Source organism: Plectropomus leopardus, chromosome 8, assembly GCF_008729295.1.
Source record: "Plectropomus leopardus isolate mb chromosome 8, YSFRI_Pleo_2.0, whole genome shotgun sequence".
NCBI classification, from domain to species: Eukaryota; Metazoa; Chordata; class Actinopteri; order Perciformes; family Serranidae; genus Plectropomus; species Plectropomus leopardus.
This window is the reverse complement of record NC_056470.1, coordinates 21,913,652-21,938,604: the sequence shown is the minus strand read 5'-3', so window position 1 is coordinate 21,938,604 and position 24,953 is coordinate 21,913,652. Positions and strand designations below refer to the sequence as shown.

The 24,953-nt window shown below is 40.9% G+C and overlaps 1 protein-coding gene across 1 annotated transcript in view; it reads right to left on the bottom strand.

Moving 5' to 3' along the window:
- Positions 1–24,614, bottom strand: part of samd10b (sterile alpha motif domain containing 10b) — a 65,732-nt gene extending 41,118 nt beyond the window's left edge. Inside the window, exon 1 of the mRNA XM_042492266.1 lies at positions 24,415–24,614. Coding sequence (XP_042348200.1) covers positions 24,415–24,427 — 13 coding nt within the window. The 5' untranslated portion in view covers positions 24,428–24,614. The remainder of the gene's footprint in view (positions 1–24,414) is intronic.
- Between the last annotated feature and the right edge of the window lie 339 nt (positions 24,615–24,953).

The window sequence follows — 24,953 nt, the reverse complement described above, 5'->3', positions numbered from 1 at the left end:
TTTAGAATTACACAGCGGACCGGTGAGAGCTGCTGCATGACAGCTGAGGCTTGTGGGAATCTTGGTTGCAGCTGGAGGGGGGGGCTTTTTCTCAACCCAGAAGTGTGTTCAAGTGAATACAGAGTTCACATAGCCATGATGGAGCAATGAAAAAGAGGGTGGAGATAAAAAAAAAAAACAAGACAGGCCTGTCAGGAATCACTGATGTGTAACCTTTTCTGCCTTCGTATACTGCTTTTTCTCTCTCCCGCATTCCCCTTTTCTATATGCTGCTACTTTTGTATCTTCTTAGGCAGCAGTATCTTTCTTGTTCCCCTTCTTTTCTATCTCACTCTCTCTCAGTGTTGTCTCTTTTTGGTTGTCAGGGCTTTGGGGTCGTCGGGACAAACCGAGCCCAGCCCTGATGTAATTACTGCCAGTCAGACTGAGGGGGAGGAGACAGGAGGAAGGAACGTGGGAAGCTAAGCGCCTTGGAACCCTAAAGACCTGCCAGTCTCGCAGAGAGAGACAAGAGAAAGCGCAAAAGCAAGAGCAAGGCAGACAAGAAAGAGAAAGACGGGAAAGCTGTACTGTAAATTAGCATCAGATCCATGCAAACTGACAGTAAACTGTGGCAAGGTAAAAGAGTTTAGAAAGGAGGCAGGGGGACATGTTAATAGACCACGAAACTACTTCATTTCACAAGCTGTTAAAGAAAGAGCTTTTCTATTATAAGGCAGAGACCACCCTACACTTTATGGACATCACTTTGTAGAGGAGGAAAATTACTTCCCAGTTGCACTGAAATCTCAGTCTCTGCCACATCGCCAGACCTTGCCACCTCCAGCAGTCATAAAACGAATACAGAGCGCTCGTTCTGCAAGCTTCAATGGACTCGGTCGACTTAACCTCCTGGCACAGGATACTGCTGAGAATTTAGAGTTACCCAAAAGTGATTAAATATCCATACCGTCTAATTCACGTCCCTTTTGAAATGACATTGCAACGTGTGCCAGCTGCTTTTGTGGCTGCAAAAAATGCAATAAGATACTAGATTATAGGATTCAGCTGGATCTAGTTGTATTTGAAGCTCAGTGTTTTTAAATGAATCTTTATGCTTATTATCATTCCCTTCAGCAGATGGGGTTATCTGTCACCTTTCTTTGTCTGTCTCAACATGCTTTTGATCAGCTTGGACAACCGCCAAATCTCCTCTGTCCTATTTGTCACTAACTGGTGTTGTATTATCTCACTGCCCTTGCTGTTGACTTTTATCACCTCCAGTTGTGAGAAGGGAGAAAAGACAAGGCATGATGAAGGGCGGGTGGAGGGGAGGCTGGGTGAAAAGCGAGAAAAAAGCATGATATGTGTCTTCTGAGTCAGTGGATAAAAAATAAGATATGATATAGTGTTGTTTCAGTCGCATCGCAGCACTGAGATTGCACTGGTTATAGTTATAGTCTAACAGTGATGTATCCTAAATTTTGGTATTGGTATTGATGGATGTCAGTGCTGCCGTTGATACAGTTGACCATAAAAAACTGCTCCACAGATTACACAGTTGGGTAGGACTTTCTGGCATTGTGCTAAATTGGTTTGAGTCATCTTTACAAGACAGGAACTATATTGTATCAATTGGTAATTATGAATCTGTACAAACAAAAATCATGTAGTTTCTCAAGGGTTCATTCTCAGGCCTCATCTACTCCTGCTCAGATTATGGAAATTAAAAAAATCCCCTCCTTTTGAATGCAATTTGCATTTTTCTTCAATTTTATTTTATGTATTTCAATACCCTTTTCTTTCTAGTAAAGCACTTTGAATTACCTTGTGTCTGAATGGTGCTATATACATAAACTTTCCTTGCATTTAAAAGCTCAGGAATCTGTAACTTCAGCCTTGCATACCGAGAGAAAAAGGTGGAGGGAGAAAGAGACAGGTGCTGGTGGTAGAGGCGCCAAAACCAAGGGCAAAGTGTCAGACAGGTGTTTATGTGTGCGTCAGTGTGTGTGCAGAGGGTAGGTAGGTCAATACGCCTCAGCCCAGTGAAGTGTAACCTCATATCACCTCCTCTTGACTGAGCAGCATATCTGCCGTGCAGAGTGGCTGCTAAATCTCAGAGGTATTCCCTTTTGAAAAGGTAATTAAGCTGTTAGGTACTGCATCCCGGAAGGTCGTTCCAAGCCAAATCCCACAGTAGATTAACATGGCATCACTGGACATTACTCATTGGACTCTAAAAGCGAGCATCTAAATTAGTCCATGTGGACTGTTTTGCTGTGTGGGCTTTTTTAGGTAGAAGTTTGATTTTTGCGTAACTTTGGCATCAACTTCATGTGCATCCTCTTGCATGGAGGATAAGGCAAGTGGTCTGGCTAATCCACCTTATTCCAGGCATCACAGAGAGGGTGCTGTGGTGTATTTCAGCAGCGTGATATTGGCATCAACTCCCTCCCTACTGAGCACCTCTTATTCAACTCAAAGATAAAATTTCTATTTGCAGTCCAAGTTTTATATGAAAGAGGAGAGAGGAAAAAAAATCCCCATCTTCCTCATTCCTCTGTAATCTGCAAGGGGGTGAAACTTCATCATGCAGTGATTTCATGCCTGTGTAACACATTAAACCTGAAGTCCTAAATATAGCATCGAACAGAGCAATGCTGCCAGCTCCCACTATGTCTCATACATCTCCCGGTGATCCAGATTTGTTGGTCCTATAGCATGTTGGGGGTAAAGCGAGAGGCTATTTACAACCCTTCCACTCCACCAGACCCGGTCTTAACCCCATGAATGAGCCATGAAATTACTCCATTTTTAAAAGTGCAGAGAAGAAGAATTCTGGTTGCAGCTTTTAAAAATAAATATATATAAAAAACAGCACTCCAGGGGCTTTTCCCATGATGCATTGCAGTCTATTACCAACTCTGACATGAGACACTGTCGCACAGGCTGGGGCTGAGGTTTACCTCTCACAAATCATCAGTGTCAGAAACATGCAGATAGGGAAATGGGAGTAAACAGCAGACGTCCACGACGCCAGCTGATTGAAGATAACGACACACCAACTTTCATCAGGTCACAAACGAGGGAAAAGCCAACCAAATCTGTGTGTATGATTGTGTGTCAGTGGATGCCGGCATGCTCATGCATACGTGAATGTGAATCATGATGCCAGCATGAGGATTCGCATATCCACACATCTGTATAATCCCTGTCTGCTTTGGTTTAGGCCAGCGGATTGGAATAAAGCTGCAGAGAGTTTGAATATGCAGCCATGTGGATGGAGGCTGAATTCTGGATTTAAACTGCGGGGCATTTATGGCTCACAATGCACAGCGTAGCCCAGAACACAGGTGGAGCTGGCATTTCTGTTATGATTCTGCTAGTCGCTGGAGAAGTCCATCTGCACCCTGAGAGCACAGACAACAACAAAGGCTGGTGTGAGAAATGCCAGGCCGACCTTGGCTTCCTCTTTTCAGGCAGCACTGCTAAGACAAAAACAAACTGGAGGGTCCAGCGCTGAGGACAGCATGACTTTTATTCTCTAACTCTCCTCTCTGGGCCCCCGCCGCACTTCCACCAAGACAGACAGAACTATTGATTATCCATCACTGTGTCAGAGAACATACAATTACAGATCACTTTAGATAAAACACACTCACACGCAGACAGGCACGCACGCAAACACAGTCCACCTAACTCCTCCACCCGAGGACACTGGCTGTCATATCCACTCCTGCTCAAAGGAACTGGCTACATGTTTCACACAAGAGGAGGAAAAGGAAGGATGACACAGAAGAGGAGATGGGATACAGGGGTCTGACGTGGTCGTGCCCTCTTAAAAGGATGAAGGAATGAAGCCGGGGGTGAATGTAGCCACAGAATAACGGAAAAATAGGCAGGGTGACACGTCACAGACGAGTTAATGGATAGAAAATAGGCTTCAGAGTGGAACATAAATATTAATTGCATCAGGAAATGAAGGAGGACAAAGAGGGAAGTGATGATTTCGATCATGCAATTGTCTGTTTTCTCCCCTTCACAGCCAAGCCCTCATATGATGACACGGGAGGACAGATTAGATCTCGCTGACAATCGATAATTCAGAGAGGAAGCAGGGAGGAGGTCGAGCAATAGGATGTGAGGTGTGATCAGGTTTAATCAAACTGGGTGACTTACAAGCTCACAGCCTGCCTTTACATGTGCACCAGTATCCTGGTTATCTTGTGTTTTCCTTTGTGGAGCAATGCAGTTACATGTTGTGGATCATGTTTTTGAGAAACCTGGAAAACAGAATGCTTTAAGCACCTTGTCCACATTGATACTAAAATTGAAAATCTGACTTTGTAGTGTGTAAACTTTAATTTTAATTAACCTATTTAATTAATCTAATTAACCTATTTTAGTTAGTCTTTTAATTTATTCTTTTATTTTGTCTTGAATGTGCTTAATTCTATTAGTATTATTTCTGTTTACTGCTCATATTCTTTTGAGTTGTATTTACTTTTATTGGTATAGGTTGTTGTTATTTTTGTCTTGTAATTGTTGTAATTTTGTCTGGCCTTAGTTCGGCATTATTGTTTGGCTCTTATGGTTTTGTTGCCTCTGCAAGAAACCCTCTTTAGTACTGCTTTGCCTTGTTTGTCAAAGCACTTTGTAAACTCTGTTCTTAAAGGTGCTATATAAATAAAGTTATTATTATAAACTGAACATCGCCTTCCATTACAGACAGAAAAACTCAATCCAGCAAACTGGTGAAAGCAGCAGAGTTCAGACAGCCGGAAACCACATTGTGTTCATGCTGAGCTGTTGAGGAAACTCAGTGGGAGCAGGAATGAATGGCAGACAAATCAAAGACACCTGAACTCAGATGATCAGAGACCTACTGTTATGATTGTATGTACAGGGATATGAATAACCAGATTTCTCATGTTCTATGTAAATGCATAAGATCAAAACTAGCACAAGACTCAAAACTTGAAAACAAATGTGCATGTAAATGTACACATTGTCATTTCTTAGCAATGCATTTCAGCAAAAGAACTTAAAGAGCCCTTGCATTTTTGGCTATTTTGGCTCCATATTTGGCTTCTCTTGGCAGTGGCTCTCTGTGGTTTTGAAAAAAAATTAAATGGAAACGAATATGTTTCACTCTATCAACAATAATTTCCATTTATCATGGTTTCACACCTAAAATGATACAGTCCAAAATTGTTAACTGTAAAATTGTGACTGTTGCTTCACCTCATGTCACCTGCAAAGCAAACAATAATGCTAACAGTTACAGTTTCTGCTAAAGAGCTCAATGGCTGAAAAAAGAATCATACTTAACATCAAGCTAGTTTTAACCATCTTGACAATGTTTGTTTTCTTAAACTAATTTTCTTTTCTTGTACACTGAGCAGAACTGCCAGTCAGTGTGATTTCATTCACCAACAGGCTACGCCATCCCAGAAATTCAGCATGTTGAATCGGCCCCCAAAAATAACAAACAAACAAGAGCTGACTTAAGCCAAAGGACACAGTGTAACAACTGGGGTGACAGATGCTCACCTACACACCCATATTATCAGAAATGCCAAAAGAAAAAAAAAGCAGTGAAAAGGACCTAGTGACAACGGTGCCGGACATACCACAAAAACAAGGGCAGCAGACGCTCACCAACGACCAACTGACCTAAAAAGAGTCAGCTAGTCTTGAGTTTCCCTAGCTAGGTTAGCCATGGATTCCTCAACCAAAAAAGGAAAAGTCTCGTAGGAAAATTAAAAATTTAACAGTTCGACATTTGTTGGCTTTAAATGCCAACGCTGCAAAGTTAAATGACCAAATAATCATAAATAGCATCCTGGTGAGTAACCATCTTTTTGGTAAAACTTATTAATGAATGCTCAATACAACCTATAATGTTGATAGGCTTATTTATTCTTAATTGCCTGTGTATTTTAAAGGCTATCTTTTTTGGCCAAAACAGCTCTTCTGATAATAAATGTTGCAACCTCTGAGCTAAATGATATTATCTCTCTATCTCTGAAACCAAACCCCTTCTACATCTTCAGGAAATTTTGGTATTATAAACCACTGCATTTATATGCTGTAGCCTAATATAGCTCCATTTACTCTGACACTGTTCACATACAGAGGAGCAACACAACTCCAGTTAGCTGCATTTGCATAATGAATCCATAGTATAATCTTCATAGTGAATCTAGTAAGAAAAAAACAAGCTTAAATTGCCGAGCCCTTCAAGGGCAAACACTATCTCTGAGGATTTGCATGATGTTGTTTATGAGATATTGAATTATTATTCAACAAGCTGACCTAACTGGCGAGGTAATCAGATGATCAAACTAGTTCATACGCAGCCACTGCACTGTTATGAGTCACAGTTTATGAAGACCTTTGACAAATCCATCCAAATTAGCAAATTAGCCTGGTTAGGACTTCCAAATGAATCGTTGCATCATAGCACAAAATGGGGAAAATTACATTGAAAGGTCAAGCAGGCAGAGCACAACTTTATGCATGTTTTAACAGTTCACAAATTCACATGGCAGCAATATCCACAAGCAAAGGTTAAGCTCAATTTCGTCCCGTCTGATTGGTTGAATAATTTAATTTAATATTGCGAAAGGTCAAATTCAAGAAGTTAACTAATCGAACATCAACATGCCATAAGAAATTTTCCACCCTGACTTGCAGATTCAACAGATTACAGATGTTTTAATGCTGCAAAAGTGAGAGAATGCCAGCAGAATGTTCTTCATGTGTCACTTCAGCTGTCACATCAGAAAAACACATTATGCCTCGACACATGCTGTGATCTAAACTGTCATGAAGAACGACCTCCTCTGCATCCTCTTTGAAAGTATTCAAAATGATTGGGGATATTCAATGAACACAAGCACATAACTTCTCAGCTTAGACAAGATTGGCTTTTCAAATATTTAGCGTTTGTTTACAACTCTTCCCCTGAGTGGCAAAATGTTCTGTCTGAATGGATTAACAGATGTTTGGCTACAAAATATTAAAGCTCCGCAATACTTCAATTTCCATCTTAACAGCACCGTGGCCTCAATAAAGGCACGTGTTGAATTAAAAGCAGGAAATAAGTTATTTAGCAGGTTACTACGAAAAGCATGCATTTAATATCAACATGTAATCTTTTGATTTCAAACGCAATTTAAACTGATCAATTTGAACAAAGAACTATAAACCAGATGGTCTGCTAATGAACAAATGAATGATTCAAGCAATCAGACAAACAGGTTTTACCATTATCTTTAGCGTCTAAACTGGAATTAAAGGGATAGTTCAGATTTTTTGAGGTGGGGTTATATGGGGTACTTTTCCGTAGACAAGTATACTAAATACAGTAGATGTCAGTCAGCACATCCCGAGTTTAGGGAAACAGGCTGAAGTCTGACATGGAAGCAAAGCAATGTACTGCTATGTAGGGGTCAGTAATCAGATGTGGTTAAGCCACCTAATACATTTTTACATTAATTTAAATATATGCTTTATTAACAGTTTTTTCACTTAAGTCCAGACAGTAATTTCCAGCTGGCACTCTTTAAAGCCAGACCTGATTGAGACAAACTCTGATTTAACATTCCTGAACAGAGGAATTGCTGCTCTGCTGCTGTTTGTTTTTGTCTGTTATTCGGTTACTTTGCAACAATTCTCATCTGAAGTTGTCACATATTGCCACTTTGGCAGTGGACTTCAGCATCTACATATTATGCTCTAGGTATCCTTCTGCATCTGCTGCTGACATTCCAGGATGCTGCTACCAATGTCAGGATGTCAACAACAGAATGAGGTTATGTTTATGTTTAGGCAACTAAAGTACATGGCAACCAACGCCGGGATGTCAATGCACATGCTTAGGATTAGCAACAAAGGCATGGATAGATACCAAAAAGGGCACATTGTTAGAAGAAGAAAATGAACATCACATTGAAACAGGAAGTGATAACGGACCTCCCAAGAGAAAGTCTGGAGTTTATTGAATCCATCTACCGCCCCTCCCGCCACCTTAGAGGGACCTTCATGACTCTTATATTACATAGTTACCAACAGTGTTTCAACCTGACAGCATCAAGCAGCATACTATATGGGCACGACAGGTTCTATCCAGGTTGCGTTCGCAACTGACGCTGCCCGTCTGCGCATCATATTGCTGTGGTAGGTGTCAGCTACCTGTCTGGCAATGTATCATAACACCACCAAGGGTTCTGTCTGGCTGCTTTCTTAGCTGATGCCATATCATACAGATGCAAAAGGTGGGTTTTGGCTTTATGATCTTATGCTAAAATCACTGCAAAAGCGGCAGTATTTGACAACTTCAAAATGAGAATGGACTGGACATTAGTGGTTAAAAGGTTCAGTTCAGATTCACCAAAGGCACACTAACACAAACTAACTGATGAAAGCAGCTATAGACCATCAGCTCTTGAGTTCAGTGAGCTAAAATAACTGGTTATGTCAATAGAGTCTGGTGGCTTTGATGAGAACAAAGATTGAGAACTGAATCCATTTAAGACTTCCCCATTGGAACAGGCTGTGATGGAAAGGTAACGCACTAATTATATTCTCAATATAGCATTTTTTTTTAAGGCTGCTAAAATATGTTTTGTTGATGGCCCCTCCAAAGCAGTACATTGCTTAGCTTTCGTGTCAGACCTCAGACTGCTTCTCAAAACTGGGGGTGTGACATCTACTAATATCAACTAATGCACTGGCTATGTACCTCATACACTTTAAAAAAATCAGAACTTCTCCTTTAAATGAATAATTCATGAAAGCACAACTCTGCATGCTAGTTCCATGAGTTCACAAATACCTTCAGTGATAGCCTGCAGGGCCGTCCGGCAGGGATCCACCACATTCTGTATGCTGAGCATAGAGAATTTGCTCCTTGTACTGTCACGTTATAACTCTTTTCATTAGATCGCTGCCATGTGCAGAGGTTAAACTTCCTAGGACTGAACTGTGTGGAGTCTGGAGCTCAAATGGACTACAGTTCATTGTGATTGTTACATGTGGTCTGTAAATCGATGTGGTGCACTCACACTGTGGCCTGATGAGGGGCTGGGATGTGGAAGGGGTTCAGCACTCAATACTTTATTGAATGTCCTTAAGCCATGACTATTGCACAAGTATCCTACTTTGTTTGCACATGTATATCATCGCTCATAGACCTCAGTGACATATTAGAGAAGAAACGCCTGAGCAATGTAGCGTGGCAAAAATAACAACCACTCGATGGCACAAAATGTACACACACAAACAACACAAAGGTTATTGAGCACCGAGGGGTTTTGAAAACAAAGAGGTGAATAAATGACCGTTGTGAGAGTTAGTTGATAATCTGCTCTACACTATCCCTGCATCCACACAAAGCGATCAGAATGAGGGGATAAAGGAAAATAAAGAGGAAAGAAAAAGAGGGGGAAATAGGCTTACAGAAGGGGTGGGGGGCTGGTGGAGAAAAAAAAGATAAAATGCTCCACAGAAGCTGAGAGGTAAACAGAGATGGAGAGAAAGGAGCACAGGGGATAGAGAAGGGAAATGTGCCAATGAATTTGAAGCTGAGATAGACAGGGAGAGAATGAAAATTGCAGACAGGGAGTTAGTTTGTAGATCCGTAAGCAGCATGAATGATTAGAAACAGCAACTCTGCAGCGGCAGCGGCGGTAGTGCTGCTGCTGGTGGTACTTCTTCTGTCAGCCAACTGAAACATAACTCAGAGCTTTGAAGTTTCTAAAAAGTTTGTTGTGCTCCCTTGTGATGCGATCCAGGAGGCTGCCTCTAATCTTTCCCGGAGGGGAGGGAAAATCAGAGTCAGAAAGAAAGAAGAAAAGGTGGGTAAGAGACACAAAGGTTGTGGCAGGGGGCCACACAGAAAGGCTTAGGCAATACGACTGAGACAGGTGAGTGGGAAATTGCAGCACCGCCACTGGCACAAAACTATCAAACAGAGACATAAAATATTTTGGCTCTTTTTCCTCCACGTCTTATTTCAACAAGCAACAGAAGTACTTCCTTTAAAAGGATGCACTTTTATCTCCTTTAAAATCAAAAGTTTGTTCTTTTATTGGCATTCTACCTGCTTTATGAGATCATCTCCTTTATTAGCATCTTAGCTGCTTATATATATATGATTATTTCTTTTACTCTGAATTTTATCTGCTTATATGAGCTTAATTCTCTTATTAACATTTTACTTATTATATGTGGAATTGTATTTTTGCACTCACGCCCCCATCTGTTCATGTTTGTGTGCAGTGCTGTGTAATATTTATGCTCCAATGATCTTAATTTTGGTATGTCATAAGGGCAGGGGGGCTACATGTTTTTTTTTTTTCATAAATTTTTAAATCTAGATGCCACTTGGTCCTTAGGCTTGACAAGTGCTATATAAATGATTATTAATATTATTATTGTTATAAAAGTTCCCAGTTTTGGATTTTGAAAATGATGCAACAAAACCAAGTTTTTCTCAGCAGCAGGTTTTGTCAGTGGAAGACTCAGTGGTATGTGTGCACAATAGAATCAGATATGTTTGGCACTGGCCCTTCAGGACGTTCCTTGTTTTCAGTCTCTCAGCGAGACAAATTAGCTCACACCTGGGGGCACTCGCCCATCCTCCCTGCAGTCCCACCTGTCTCTGTGGGTCTCTGCGGCATGCTGTGCTGATTGGGGGTCTGTCTCTCTCCGCTTAATTGCCACGTTATCAGCTCCACTCCCGCACTGCCACTTCGCCCAGGCCTTTCAGTCAGATGGACATGCCAATTACCCCTCCTCCAAACACACACAAACACACACACACACACTTTTTCTTCCTCACTCACACGGCTTCCTGAGGCTGCACTGTCAGGTAACGTAGCAGACGGCAGCTGGTACAAAGTGGGCAGTTTGGGATGAAACGGGGAAGAGAATCAAAGGTCTTTGTGTAGCCTTTATGCACACATGCAGGCAAATACACACATCAGTAAATAGAACGTCCCAGAAGGAGCTTCTTGTCCAGGCCGAAGGATCCCAGGGGAACCTTTCTGCTCCTTTTTCCCACTTAATCCTTTACTCTACACACACTCATACTGTCTTTTATCCATCTCTCCTCTTTTTAATGTCCCCATCTCTACTTATTTCCTCGTGGTTTTATTACCTTTATTTTCCTTTAAAAGCACAGTTCAATGTTTTGGGAAACACAGTATGTTATCTTAAGACAGCAAGTGATAATTTCTGTTTCTTGTGTTAATTAGTGAGTTGCAGGGTTGTGGGCATTTTTTAATAAACCCTGGCTTGCTCTTTCCCCCGTTTCCAGACTTTGTGCAAAGTTAAGCTAAGATAACTGTCTCCTGGCTGAAGTTTCATACATCTTGTACAGACCTGAGGTATCAATCTTCTGATCTAAATCTCTGCAACAAAGCGAGCAGACCCTACTGTAGTTCTTGCAAAACGAAATGTATCTTCAACTGTCTCTGGCAGGTGTAAGATCAGTAGCAAAACAGTTGGATAAATATCTGTACACTGATTCACAGAAAATGAATTGACAGCTATTATGATATGCAATTATATTTTAAAGCAACTACAATGGACTTTAATTTTTTGTTGACATTGGTAGCCCCTGTGGACAAAAGCAGTAGTGTTTTCTGATATTTTCCAAGAGCAGTAAAGACCTTAATCTGGCTCATGTGTATGTGTTTTGGAAGTGAGTGAAAGAAAGATGCAACTTTTTTTAACACAGATGTTTGCATGATGCATAATGATGAATTAATGTATCTATTTGTAGCTATGTAAGATTAATTACTGTAATATGACCATGGTGAAACAAAGTAAACTTTGCTTACCATTTACACCCAGGTTAACGGATTTCGTTGCCTTTTAATAATAATTTTGATGAGAGAACTAAAGTAGCAGTAGGACAAAGACAGGTTAACGACATAAACACCATACACCATACGTTAAATTCTCCTTGTAGCTGCTTAACTTTTAAATCAAAAAAGCCATCTATGATCTCATGAAAAACCAAATTGCTGAAGTAATAGTCAATATCATTAGGTGATTGAGAAACTACAACTTCCTTTACCCATTTGCTGTGGCAAATACATCACAGTGCACCATCAACGTCAGGTTTTCAAACACGATCAGCTTTCTATTGATAACATCCCTAATGTTGACTTGTAATGACGCCAGATGTTTCACAAGCGACACAGTGCAGTAGAGACTCCTTGGGCCTCCTCTTAGAGACCTACCAATTAATCAGCCTGAGTGTGTGTGCGTTCATGTCAATGCGTGTGTGCACTGGCTTGTTAACACTCGCTGACACTGCCACTTTTCATGGTGTGTGTCTGATTTCAGTGCTTCTGTTCCAACATAGCCGTGCCAAACCCGCTCTCGTTCCTGCTCTGTCTTCCACTCCGCTGAACCATTTCTTTATTATCACCCGGGCACTCAGACGTCAGACAATCGCGCACACGCACACACGCACACACACACACACACACACACACACACACACACACACTTAAACACACTTAAACACACTCCAATTATCCCTCAGACACATCATGTTAACAATGGGGCATTAATAGCACATGCGCGAACAACCCCGTTTACTCGCTTTATCTTTTTCTATGTCACCCACACACACACACACACACACACACACACACACACTCATGTCTATGTCATTACATCTCCTCATTAAGGAACTGCCTGATTGTGGTCCATTTTCACTTTAGATGAGAGAGGACAAGAGAGAAGAGCCTATTAGCTAGTCCTTACTTAGTTCACTTTCAGCCAAAGTCGGTCCAACTCATCCCAAAAATCTCTAAATACACTCTCCTCTGCTATCACCTATTACAGATCCCTCTAAACCAGTTTAAAAAGTTTAAAAATATGTCTCATCTCTTTTGAAAAGCTTGTCTTCCATCTTTTGATGACACAAAGATTCTTGCAAACTTAATACATGACTTGTGTCAGATTTTATTCCCAGCAGGAAGATCTGTCTCTGTGCCACAGTTGGTGGCCCCCAAGTGCAAATGTGAGCACTAGTGCATAACTGTATGCATGTTGTGTGTAGAAGTAGGTGTGTCGGCTTGTGTGTTTGCTCCTGCCAAGACCCGAAGCCTGCAGAGCACCAGTGACCTGATATGTAGGGCGAGACCGAAACGCTGGGATGACAGCTTAAAGCCCGCCCCCACTAACTCTGACTGACAGCGCTGTAACCCCGGCTGCCTCCTGCGACAACGCTTTGGTCTTGCTTCCACTTGAACGTCTGTCATTCCAAGCTCAATACAACTATTTCTGGGGCAAAGTTCTAAAAAAACACAGTAACAGGACTGGAGGAAAAGTCAAAATCAGGTGATGTGAAATGAGAAGAAAGATCTTGCTTTTAGGCGGATATATCGGGATGCAAACTGATGGCTTTTATTCCTTAAAGGGGCTGTCAAAAGCTGCAAAAGTCTTACGCTGCTGCGGGGTGCTCACAGAGTCAAAATACACATGCTACAGGATTTTTCTGTCTTTCAGTCCTACAGCCTTTGTGACCAACGAAGCACTTAGGCGATCACATCCCGCTGCCTCTATCTCCCACTTTTTACGGGACAAATCCCTCCTAATCTACGGATAAGGTACAACAGCCACATGTCTCAGTGGATTTCAACAAAATCAGGTCAAAAGGGTGCAGAGACTCTAAAGAGCATTATTGTACACACAGGGTGTACAGCCAGTTTTCCCACCACTTGATGTAAAGGAAGAAAAAGACCAAAGTAAAGGATTAAAACAACCACAAATCCAAAGAAAAAAATGAAAAACAATGACTTCAAGAATTCTAGCTTTAGCTGCAGGTCTGGGATTCCAAATAAAAAAATCTAATTTCTTTTGTAAAATATGATCTGTAGATGTTGTATAAGTGGCTCTGGGATCATAGCCCCAGTCTCTTTCTGAGAATGAATCATTTAATAGGAAGTCAGTCGGGGCCACATGAGGTAGTGGGTTACATTTAGGCAGAAAAGGATCTATTCTGCTCAGCCTCTAGGACATTTTCTGGGCTGTGACATTAAGAAATCACAGTCAGTTCTTATTTGTGGCTGAAAGGCAGCAAATCAGATTATTTGTACATGCAAACACAAACCTGCATGTCGGATCAGACCACTTAAATATCCTTGTAGCTTGAGCACATTATAAGTCTCCAATATACATTTGACATGGCGTGAGGCATTTCTCAAGAGTGCCATATGGCTTTTATATATCTCAGCCAGAGCCTCCTCTGGGCTCAGCCAGCTTGAGAGGGGAAAAAGGGAAACATTTTAATGAGCACACAAAGGTTGGTGGGATTGACGTGATTGGAGAGGGGATTTTTTAAATGTTACTCCAGAGAGATACCATAGGGGAATGACAAGCGAGCACGAAGAGAAGAATACTGCAGAAAAATAAGATGATGAGATGGAGGTGAGAATGTTTTGGTCCTGTCCATATTTATGTAACAAATTTCTGGTGTCAAATATTTAACACACTTGGGAAAGTTTTTGGCATGAACCTTAACCTCTCACAGCCCTATTTGGAGTCCCACAACCTGCAGCACCGAACTTACCAATGATAAAACAGTATATTCAGGGCTTTTAAACTACTGGCTAGACCAACACGTTTTCATCCTAGTTCGTCACATGTTGCTGCTTTTTTAGTGGACTTCCGTGTCTTCATATTAATGAGTAAGGTATCATTCTGTATTCTGGGATGCCACTACCGTGATGTCAACAAATGCACATGGTTACACACAGAGGTGTGTACACATGCACATGCACGTGGTTAAGAGTGGCCTGCGTGAAGTGACAGACCATCTGACAATAGCATCATTGGCTTCTCAATCAGATCCACCTCTCCCTCATCCAGAGTTCCAGCCTCTCGCCCTGATACAGTCGCTTTGGGTGCCAAAAAAAAACAGGTGGCTATGGCTGAAATGCCAAACGTGAGGCCTTTATAATGGGAGTCAACAAACCAATGTTTGATGTAATGCGAGCTGTGACTATTTATTTATTTTTTTACAGTCTATGGCCGAGATAGGGGTGGTTAAGATTAGGACAAGGGGTCATTGTCAGGGCTAGTACTAGCCAATCTGGGATGTTCTCTGCAATTAAAGTGGTAAATTTACAGGAAAAAAACTCATGAACTTACAGCTAGAAAGTCAGGTCAAGCAGTATAAAGAGAGACACAGTCCGCGCAGATTGTAGGATGAGGTGTATAAGTGTGTTTAGCGCAAGACCTTCATAAAGGATCCCTGTCTGAGTCAACATTGGCTTATTATCTTTAGTTTTTAGGATGGATGAAGCTGCCGAATGTACATTGTGCACATGAACTTAAGCAGAGTAGCTGAATAGACTCGTTCATGATAACATCATTTTTGAACGCTGTTTGGATGCCCAGGAATATACAACTAGTTGTAAATAACCATAATGGTTATTAACACCCAGTTGCAAATAGCATTGTTGGCTAGGGACATTTGGGTGCAAACAGCATCTGCCTTACTTTATATTATTATTTATTTTTCTTTTCTTTCTTTTTCAGTAACCAGTGTGAAGGACTAGAAATATAGGTGGGAGGGGGTTAATGGATATGTGAAGGTCAGTCAAAAGTCAAAAGAAGTGGCTTGCTTTGTGTGTTTGTTCATGACTGTATACCTTGTATGTAGCTCATTCTGACATTTTAGACATACCATTGCTTATTGTCAATAATACTGGTGTAAAATCAATAAAAAGATTTGAGAAAGAAAGAAAGACAGATATGGAGGTGAGAACACTTGAGAAGAAACATGAAACGCAGCCAACAAATGCAGTGAAAATGTGAGGGGGGAAAAATGTAATGAAGGGAGAATTTTGGTTCCAGAGGTTAAAGAGAGACACAGAGAGTTGAGCTGCATTTAAACAGCTCTTTCTCCCCACCGAGGCGGTGGAACTGACACGCTGACACTTGGCTGCCTATTGACATGGTAAATTGAGGGCCCATTGGAGCAGCACTGTGACAGCCAGAGAAGGCCATTGACCCCGTCAGAGTTGTATATATGTTCACAGGGCACTATTAACATCAGAGGACACAGCATGAGAGAGAAAGCAGAATATCCACAAAGAAGTATGCAACAGAAGGTGAACCGTATGGAGGTCAGACATTTTTTTTTTAAAACGTTTGAAATATAGTCTGGAGCAGCAAGAGGGGGAGCAGAGAGAAAGGGAACAGCAAAAAAGCCGATAAGAGAAGACAGAAAGCAAAATTGATTTCTATTTTTGGAAGAGGTATGACTGATGGGTGGAATGAGTCTAAAACACACATACTTTTTGTATATGCATATAAACTATCTAACACACAGATCAAACCTGCTACAGATCACGCTACAAGATTGCAAGCACCGATGTAATTGCTTTTGCGGGCGGATGAACGTGAGTCGTGATCCGGAGTATGCAAGGATGTCTGCCTTGTTATGGTGTAGCTAGAGCCATTAGCCATTTGGTTTAATGGGCAATCTGCACCACAGGCTCCACTGACCCCCGGCGCTCGGTAGGAGGAGCAGGCCAACCTATTAACAAAGAGTGAAAAGCTCCGAGCTTACCCTATCGCACAAGGCCACACTTAATTAGACTGTTTGTTTAGCAGACTCTAATGGGAAGGAGAGCGAGTGGGGGGAAAGGTTGACCGCTCTCCTTGAAACGGCAGGCTGAAAGACATCTGGGCAAGGATGATGCGGAGGACACGAGGATATTAGTGGAACGTGGCCTCATCACGTTTGATGCTATCTCATTTTCTCAGGACAGATGGTAATGATGGAAAGAAACAATTGACAATATTCATAAATGCTAAATTGAGTCATTAGAAATCCATTAGCATAATTATAGCTTAAAATAAAAAGTACACAAATGCTTTATCTGAAAGGCCAAAACACATTGATTAAACTGATTAAGCAGGAAAAAAACGCAGCGAGAAGAAGACGGAGAAAGAGACAGTGATTGAGTTTGTGTGTATTGAGTCAGTAAGTAACAACAGTGTTGGACATGAGGGATACAACCCCTGTATGAAATTATACCTAATTAGTGCAATCCTTCAGAAAAATTACATTTCTCTTTTTCATCCATCCCCGTACCCTTTCAGCCCCTCTCCCTTGATCCCTCTCCCTGTGCAGAAGGCTAATTAAAGGAGAGAAATTGGATATGGGCTTGTGCGCACTCTAATTCAGGGAGAGGAAGGAAGGGAGGAGGAGGGGAGGTGAGGGTGAAGTCGGACCCGGAACAAGGGCACTGGATCGGAACGGTGAAGCCTTGTCATTTGTGGAAGTATTAAAAAGATGGTATGGTTAGGAATGAGGGCAGACTAGATGAGACAGTTGAAGTGTGACGCTTCAGAGCAGAATCCAAAAAAATTCACCACTCTGTTCCTGTTCATCCACTGCTGATTTATGCCGAAGCGGATGCTCCTCTTTTTACCACTTCATCAATCTCTGAGAGGCCTGTAGGACCAGAGTGTAAATGTTTATCTACTTAATCATCCTCTGCCCACCCCTGCACACTGGGTCAAAGGTCAAAACGGTTGGCGGATAGTCTGTGAGGACCACTTGACAAATCCATTAGATCAATAAGTCATTGGAAATGTTCTCCATCAACATCAACTCTAATAAATGTCTGAGTCTGAATGAAATTCAGTACTGAGTTTCTATTATAGCAAGCAGTCTTAAGTACCCTCATCCTGAGTTACAGTATCACACTTGGGTTCCTTTAAGGACAATTCTTTTATTTATTCATTGAAATTTTCAGTGTTATTTCCATAGTTTTGACCACAATAATAACCTCAAGTTATGTCACTTGAGTCAGAGTCGATTGGGGCGGAAGACTGCAAGTTTGAGAATGAAAGTGTGTGAGGAATGTGTTAACCAAAGAAGTGTTAACCAGAACTCTGTAATCTTGAGGCATCCTTAGCCGCAATAAGCATAATACGCCTGAATCTCTAACCTGTCAGTGGCCAGTTTGCGTTCTGGGTAATGTTGTCCCATTCCTTTGATAAGAAAATATGGAATAAAACTTCTGATATCTCTGGCTCTGCTAATTTTTGGGCAATTTAAGTTGAAACTGTCCATCACGAGCGCTACAATCGTATAGGAAAACAGACGACTTTTAAACATTTCCTCCTGGGTTTCCAAGTGGGATTATTGTTGACACCGCTGTTACAAAAACAACCGACTGCTTTCCATTTTCCTCAGAACCTCGCTACTACCACCAACACAGGATACACTATATTTTGTGTCCATAGTTACTTTAATAGTTTGACTGTTCGCCATTTCTGCTACTAAGGACAGCAACTGCTAAGAAAATACTATACTGATGCTCTTTGGTGACTGAGGATAGCTATTGTGGAAAACAAAACCACTATCCTCTTCCTGTTTTGGTTGCACAATTGTTAATGCCCTTCTGCTGTAAACCGAGCGTTAGTTTTCAGTGGCAGACAGAGTTGCACAGTGAAAGCGAGGCTAATAGGGAACTAATGCGAACGACTATTATTATTCTATAGCCATTACATTGTGCTGGCAACATTTATTTCATAATAAATGAAAGGAGAATATGTGTCTATTTCTACTTCAAGCTGTGACATAATTGTGCAGGTTTCAAAGAAAATGTCACAAAAACAAAAGTATAAAAGTATCATGGATCACAAACTGAAGACTGATTTCTCAACTTTGATCTACTGGACTTTTCTAACTTGCGCAGGCACACAATTTTTCATTGCAATGAGTGATTGCCCAGTTTTGTTTTACCTCCAGCTGAAGCACTTCTGATAATCTGGCTCCTTTGCTGGTTTTACTCCATTTTGTCTGCTCATCTAAGCATTTGTGGTTCTTATATCAGTGTTACTGTGTTCCTAGATCATAGCAATTACTATGTTAGGTAAAATGTTATAAGTACCAGTAAAAATCATGGCCAAAACTGCAAAACATGAGTTGCAATAAAAAAAAATCGCATATCCTTTAAAATGCCACTCAACTGAAGGAACAATATGAGTACTTTTCCAGTCAATCTCCATCACTCTTGTCAGGACTTTTATAGAATTTCAGACACTGAAGCAGTTTATACAAACACATCTCTCTCTGTCTCCACTTTCCCTCTGTCCACTTTGTCTTTATTCCTCTCTCTGTGGGTCTAAAATCCACAGGCTCAGGCCAGGTGCAGCTGCAGGGCTGTGGCGGATCAGAGAGTTGATGATGGATGACAGGAGGGTGTGTTTGTGTGTGTGTTCAAGAGGATTCTCCATGCATTATATTGAGTGACACACTCCCTGCTATGGGGAGGAAAGAGATGACGATGGACAGGGGAGAGAGGTTAACAGCTTGCATGATCTCTCACACGCACACCAAATTGCCGTATAACCCCAGTTTGCCGCTGTAACCGAGAGGGTTAACAGACTATTACCATATTACTTTACTACAGAGGCCAGAAACACATTTGGCTCCAACACCAATTGCGCCAAATGGACACTGTCTCCAGCAGGCAACGTAACGCATGCCAGGAAAACAACAAAGGGCGTATTTATCTGTGTAAAGCTAACAATCCACACCCCCACCTCCCCCATCGTCCCACCCACTGAGGTGCTGGCTTCCCCTCGGCTTCTTCTTTGGTTCACACAAACAAACAAACACACACAGACCAAAACACACGCACATACCCACATGCACACATACAGATTGAAATCCTGTGGCATAGCTGGAGCGCCCTGCTGGAAAGGGGCGATTATTTCACAGTTGAGCAAGCACACGACTTTATGACCTGATCTGAAGAACGGGTGTTCGTGTGCTGTAGGGGCTGTGAGGAAAGTCTTAACAACAGTCTAGATGGTTGACAGTTCCTCACCTAAATACTACAAAAAATCAATGGTTGACTCTTAATATATTTTTTATACATAGGAAAACATAACAGATGTTTTTATCAATAGTAATTTTGATAAAGCAAATTACTATTTATCAATAGTAATTTGCTTTTTTGACTAGTTTGACTAGATATCAATAATTGCATCCTCATGAGTCAAAATGTTAATTCTTGGTATCAACAATTAATTACTTACTGATGGAAATGTTCACTGTTGATATAACTTATCAAAAGCAATTACAGTTATCTATACATGTATTTTTGATCATAATTTTAAGTCAACATGTAATCTAGACTAACTGCACTTCCACAACTCATGCCTCACTAGTGAAAAGCTCAGCTTTTACCATTGACATCTAATTAAAATCAATTGGAGATGAATTCACTTCAATAAGTTATAATTCCAAGCAACATATACATAATGTATTTTGCAATTCTTCAACTCATTTCTCACTCCTGGAAATGTTCATTGTAGATTTCAGTAACTTAACTACAACTAGTGAACTTTTGCCAATAACTTCGAATCGAAATCAATTACAAACATCTATAAATTAATATTTAATTATAATTCCAAGTTGACATATCCACAATGTAATTTTGACTAGTTGTAATACTGCAGCTCATTTCTCGCTAGTGGAAATGTTAATTGTTGATATCAACATTTCAATTCTCACCAGTGGAAAAGATTAATGGTTGACATTGCATTGGTAATTAGTTCGAAGAAAACACAATACATATTTTTTAACAATATTTTTCTTTTAAAATGATGATTTATAAGACAAATAAAAAGCAAGAAATTCATTTTATTTTCTCCCCTAATGCCAGTTATGCTTTTTTTAGAAGAGACATCAGTGTTTTTCATTTTTGTGTCATTTCAGTGGCTTTTCAAAGAGGAAAATCCTATTAAATCTTCAGTATTTGGGAGACATCTTCTGTATACACATTTCTCCACATCTGTTAGCCCCCTTCCTACTCACATGTCCATTATGTAGACAGCAAACAGACACCATCGACCCTCCTACAGTGGTCTATCTACCCACATACCCAGAGAGACATGGGGGTTGAGATAAATAAATGGGCTGTTTTTGGATTCAGATCCAGCTGTGTGCTTGTCTCCATGTGAGCCTGTCAGGTTGAGCACATATGTCCAGCAGTGCATGGATGGATGGAGGCCACCCTGGCATTCTCTGCTCCGGCCCAAATTTTTGGATATCCTGCATGCTGGGCTTAGCCAGGCTTGCCTCTTGGAGTGGAAGCACACGCAAACACACACACACATACATACACTGGGTTGCCCCCATGCCTATTTTTGATGTGAATAGGGGATGGATCATGCTGCTCTCCGCCAGCTCAGAAAAAAAAACCCTGCTCCAGAGCAACGTGCACTGGACAATGCAGTGGCCCACTAGCGTCGTTTGTCTGGTTGCTTATCTCAGATATGACAATACAGCCAGATGTCCTGCACGATTCAAGCAAATGTCTGATGCATTTCATCCACTCTGAACAGCCAAAACATGCAGGGGACATAATTATATAGCGTGACTCGCTTTGCAGCAGGCAGCAAGACGAAAAATGTAATTCTCTCTGCAATTTACATGAAGATGAGACAAATAGTGTCTATTAATGCAGATCACCCTTTGTAACTGATAGAGTCACAGGCCAATAGCTGACAGCCCACCTAACAATGAAACAACAACCCTCTGACAAATGGAAATCAGTGTGAACATTAACAATCAACTCAGCTATTATGCTGTACATATACACAACCTCAGACATTCACAGTTTACAAATTGGGGTACAAAATGTCCCACAGTAAAATGTGGAGTTTGCTTTACTTGTGTCTATTTGGGTTTTTTTTGTTTTGTTTTCTTTGTTTTTTCTACAGATTTAAAGGACTGGTGAGTAGGTTTTAGGGGGATTTAGTGGCAGCTCGCAGGGAGCATTTCAGACTGCAACCAGCTGAAACTTCTCCCAGTAAAAATTCCTTCAGTGTTCATTGTTCAGGAGGTTTTCACAGGAAGCTGAATTAATTGCGGAGGTGAAAAAAACAAACAAACACATAAATAGAAAGTAGTTTCACATTAGAAATAGATGTTTCTCTGATGCTGTTTGGCATGTCAGAGATGAGCTGCCAGCACCACCTGTCCTTTGATAACTTAACATCTAGACATTAATTTTTACCATGAGCTGAATCATTGCAGAAGTCGCTTCCTCTCCAAAACAAATGGATCCCGTAGTGTAAACCAGTAAAAATGTTGATTAAAGCAGGTGAAGTTGAAAAAAAAATAAGTGTTTCTCCAAAGCACTTGTCATGAAGGGGCTGCTAACTACAGTGGCTGACATGACAACACAAATGGCTTTATCTAGAGCCAATTTTTCGGTTTCTCCATACTGGGCTACTGTAGAAACATGGTGGTGCCATGGAAGTCACTGACAAAGAGGGCCCACTCCCATATGTAGACATAAACGGCTTGTTATAAGGTAACAAAAACACAATGATTCTTATTTGCAGATGTTTAAATTAAGGAAAACATACTTAATATATTATATTCCATTTCTGCCATTATAGCCCCTTAAATCCTTCACACTAGACCTTTAACTTTTATAATGATACAATCTTACCATTAGTTATTCAGTTTGGTATGAAATAGCATCACATTTTACTCAGACAAAATCCTCTCAAACAACAGTCTGTGCCTTGACATGCACAAGGACTATTAGTGAAACTGAGGGATCCCTGCTTCTGATTGTTGCCACTGGTTGCAAATCAAATGTCCTCAAACAATGCTACAGTCTTTCTGGACCAACAGTCTTTGTAGTTGAAGTAGCACAGCACACTGTCAGGGTGGCGTCAACGCCCAGGGCGCTGAGTAAATTAATGATGCTTAAGTAAACTTTGGATTAATTATAGATAGCCCAATGTGTCACCGGGCTTATATGCATATCTGACTGAGTGTCCTACCTGCAGCCATGCTAATGAAGAGCTAACCTGCCTCAGTAGACAGAGGACAGATGGAAAACACACTTGGCATTGGCACCACACTGATGCTCTCACACGCGTTATTGCCCTTGAGCAGAGAGAGCCTCTGATTAGGCTTCACTTAAGTTAGTTAGCCTGGAGCAAACACCAGCCAGCCAAGCACAGCAAAGATAAAGGGACAGGACAACAACAACAACAATGACACAAACAATCCTGAAATATTCAAGAGCTTTTTATGCGCAGCATATTAGTAGCTATTCAGCTTTGTCCCTGAAGATGGAGAAGTGGGTAAGATATCTCAGAGGCCTATAAACAGACATTTGTTTTAAGCTAAGGCAGCATGAATGTGACCTTAACTAGTAAAGATGTTTGATCATTTTCATGTTCTGTCAAATGGGATGTTTGACATCCAGATTGACAAGAGTACTTGATGAATCAGTTGAAAGAAGGCTGATCTGCAACTATTTTTTAATCATCTAAATTGTGTCAGTAATTTTTCTAGCAAAACTACCAAACATTTTATGTTTCCAGTTTCTCAAATGTGACAATTTTCTGCATTTCTCCCTGAAAATATTTGAGTTTGGGACTGTCGGTCACACGAAACAAGCAATTTGAAGATGTCATCTTGGGTTTTAGACATTGATTGCATTTTTCACCATTTTCTGACTTTTAGTATACCAAACAATAAATCAATTTTTGGTTTAAGTTGGGTAAAATGGATGATGGTTAGGATTGGAGTTTGGCTATGATTTTGTGTTACAACAACAAAAAAAATCTCTTTGGGGCTCAGGTCCTTTGTTTTCAAGCATATCAGAAGAGTGTACTTATTGTTGTACAAAAGAGCATATCTGTTTACAGCATTGTGTCTCCATTATTAGACAAACAAAAGAATGGAGAACAAAGCTGCCTCACTGTGATAATCCTGAGCTGTAATTTATCCAGGTGAGGCAGGTGCTGGCTCACAAATATAGACCATCAGGTACAAATAGACCATAATACACACTGAACTAGTTCTCTTTCCAGTACACAAAAGAATTTCTAGGCTACGGTAAATGTTAAAATACTCCAAAACATTGTATCAGTAAAAAGATAGATGCCTTTCAGCTCCAGTTTGTAAGTGTCATTCATGAGTTACAAAAAGGATTATGTCAAATTCAATTTAACTTGACTGATAGTGGAAATAGTGGAGTTACACTTTTGACAGCATCTCTTACTCTGTTAGATACAACTTGGATGATTTATTTTATTCATGATAATCGAGCAGCAGGTTATTCAAAAATCAAAGAAATTGCAGTTATGGGCTATTGTAGTCTTTAGGCTATATATCTGCAGTTACAATAACGGAGTTGATAAACCATAACTCTGTCCGTTTCAGTAAAACACCATTATTACCTTCAGAATAAGCACATGTGCCCGTGGAAAAATTCTAATGTGGTCTAATGTGTGATTTAAAAAAATCTTTAAGTATTGTAAGGTCACTGTGAACTCATTGTTGAGTCCCTGTAAGAATAGTGTGTGGCTTGCTTTGGTCAAATAAATAGTATGCGCTCTTACCGTCCACAGCCATAGTCGGTCTCAGCGTGTATCTCTCCGTGGTGTCAACAGGACTCTCCCATTCTTCTGCCAGATGGATGAAATGTTCTGAGTGTGAGGATAAAGAGCGCTTCTTGCCCTCTCTAACCTACTACGTGCACATGGAGATGCCTCTCTCTGTGGTTGTACGGAGAAAAGAAAAGAAACGTGGCTCACACTCTCCCTCTCTGTCGGTTCACGGCCATTTGTTCGTCCGGGACGCCGGGACCAGTCCGATATGAAGCGGCTCCTGAATCTGAATCTCCGCCCCCCTCTCCGTACCTGACCGCCGGGAGACAAAAGGTCATTACGCCCCGACACCACCAGCTGTTACTGGATACAGACTAGATACTGCTCTCTCTCCCTCTCTCTCTCTCTCTCTCTCACACACACACACACACACACACACACACAAACAGCCACACACTCACGCCCACATTTTATTATTATGGCAACCATAGGCTACAACAGAATATTACTCGGTCATTTTCTCAGTGGATATATTTTTAAAAAGTATAAAT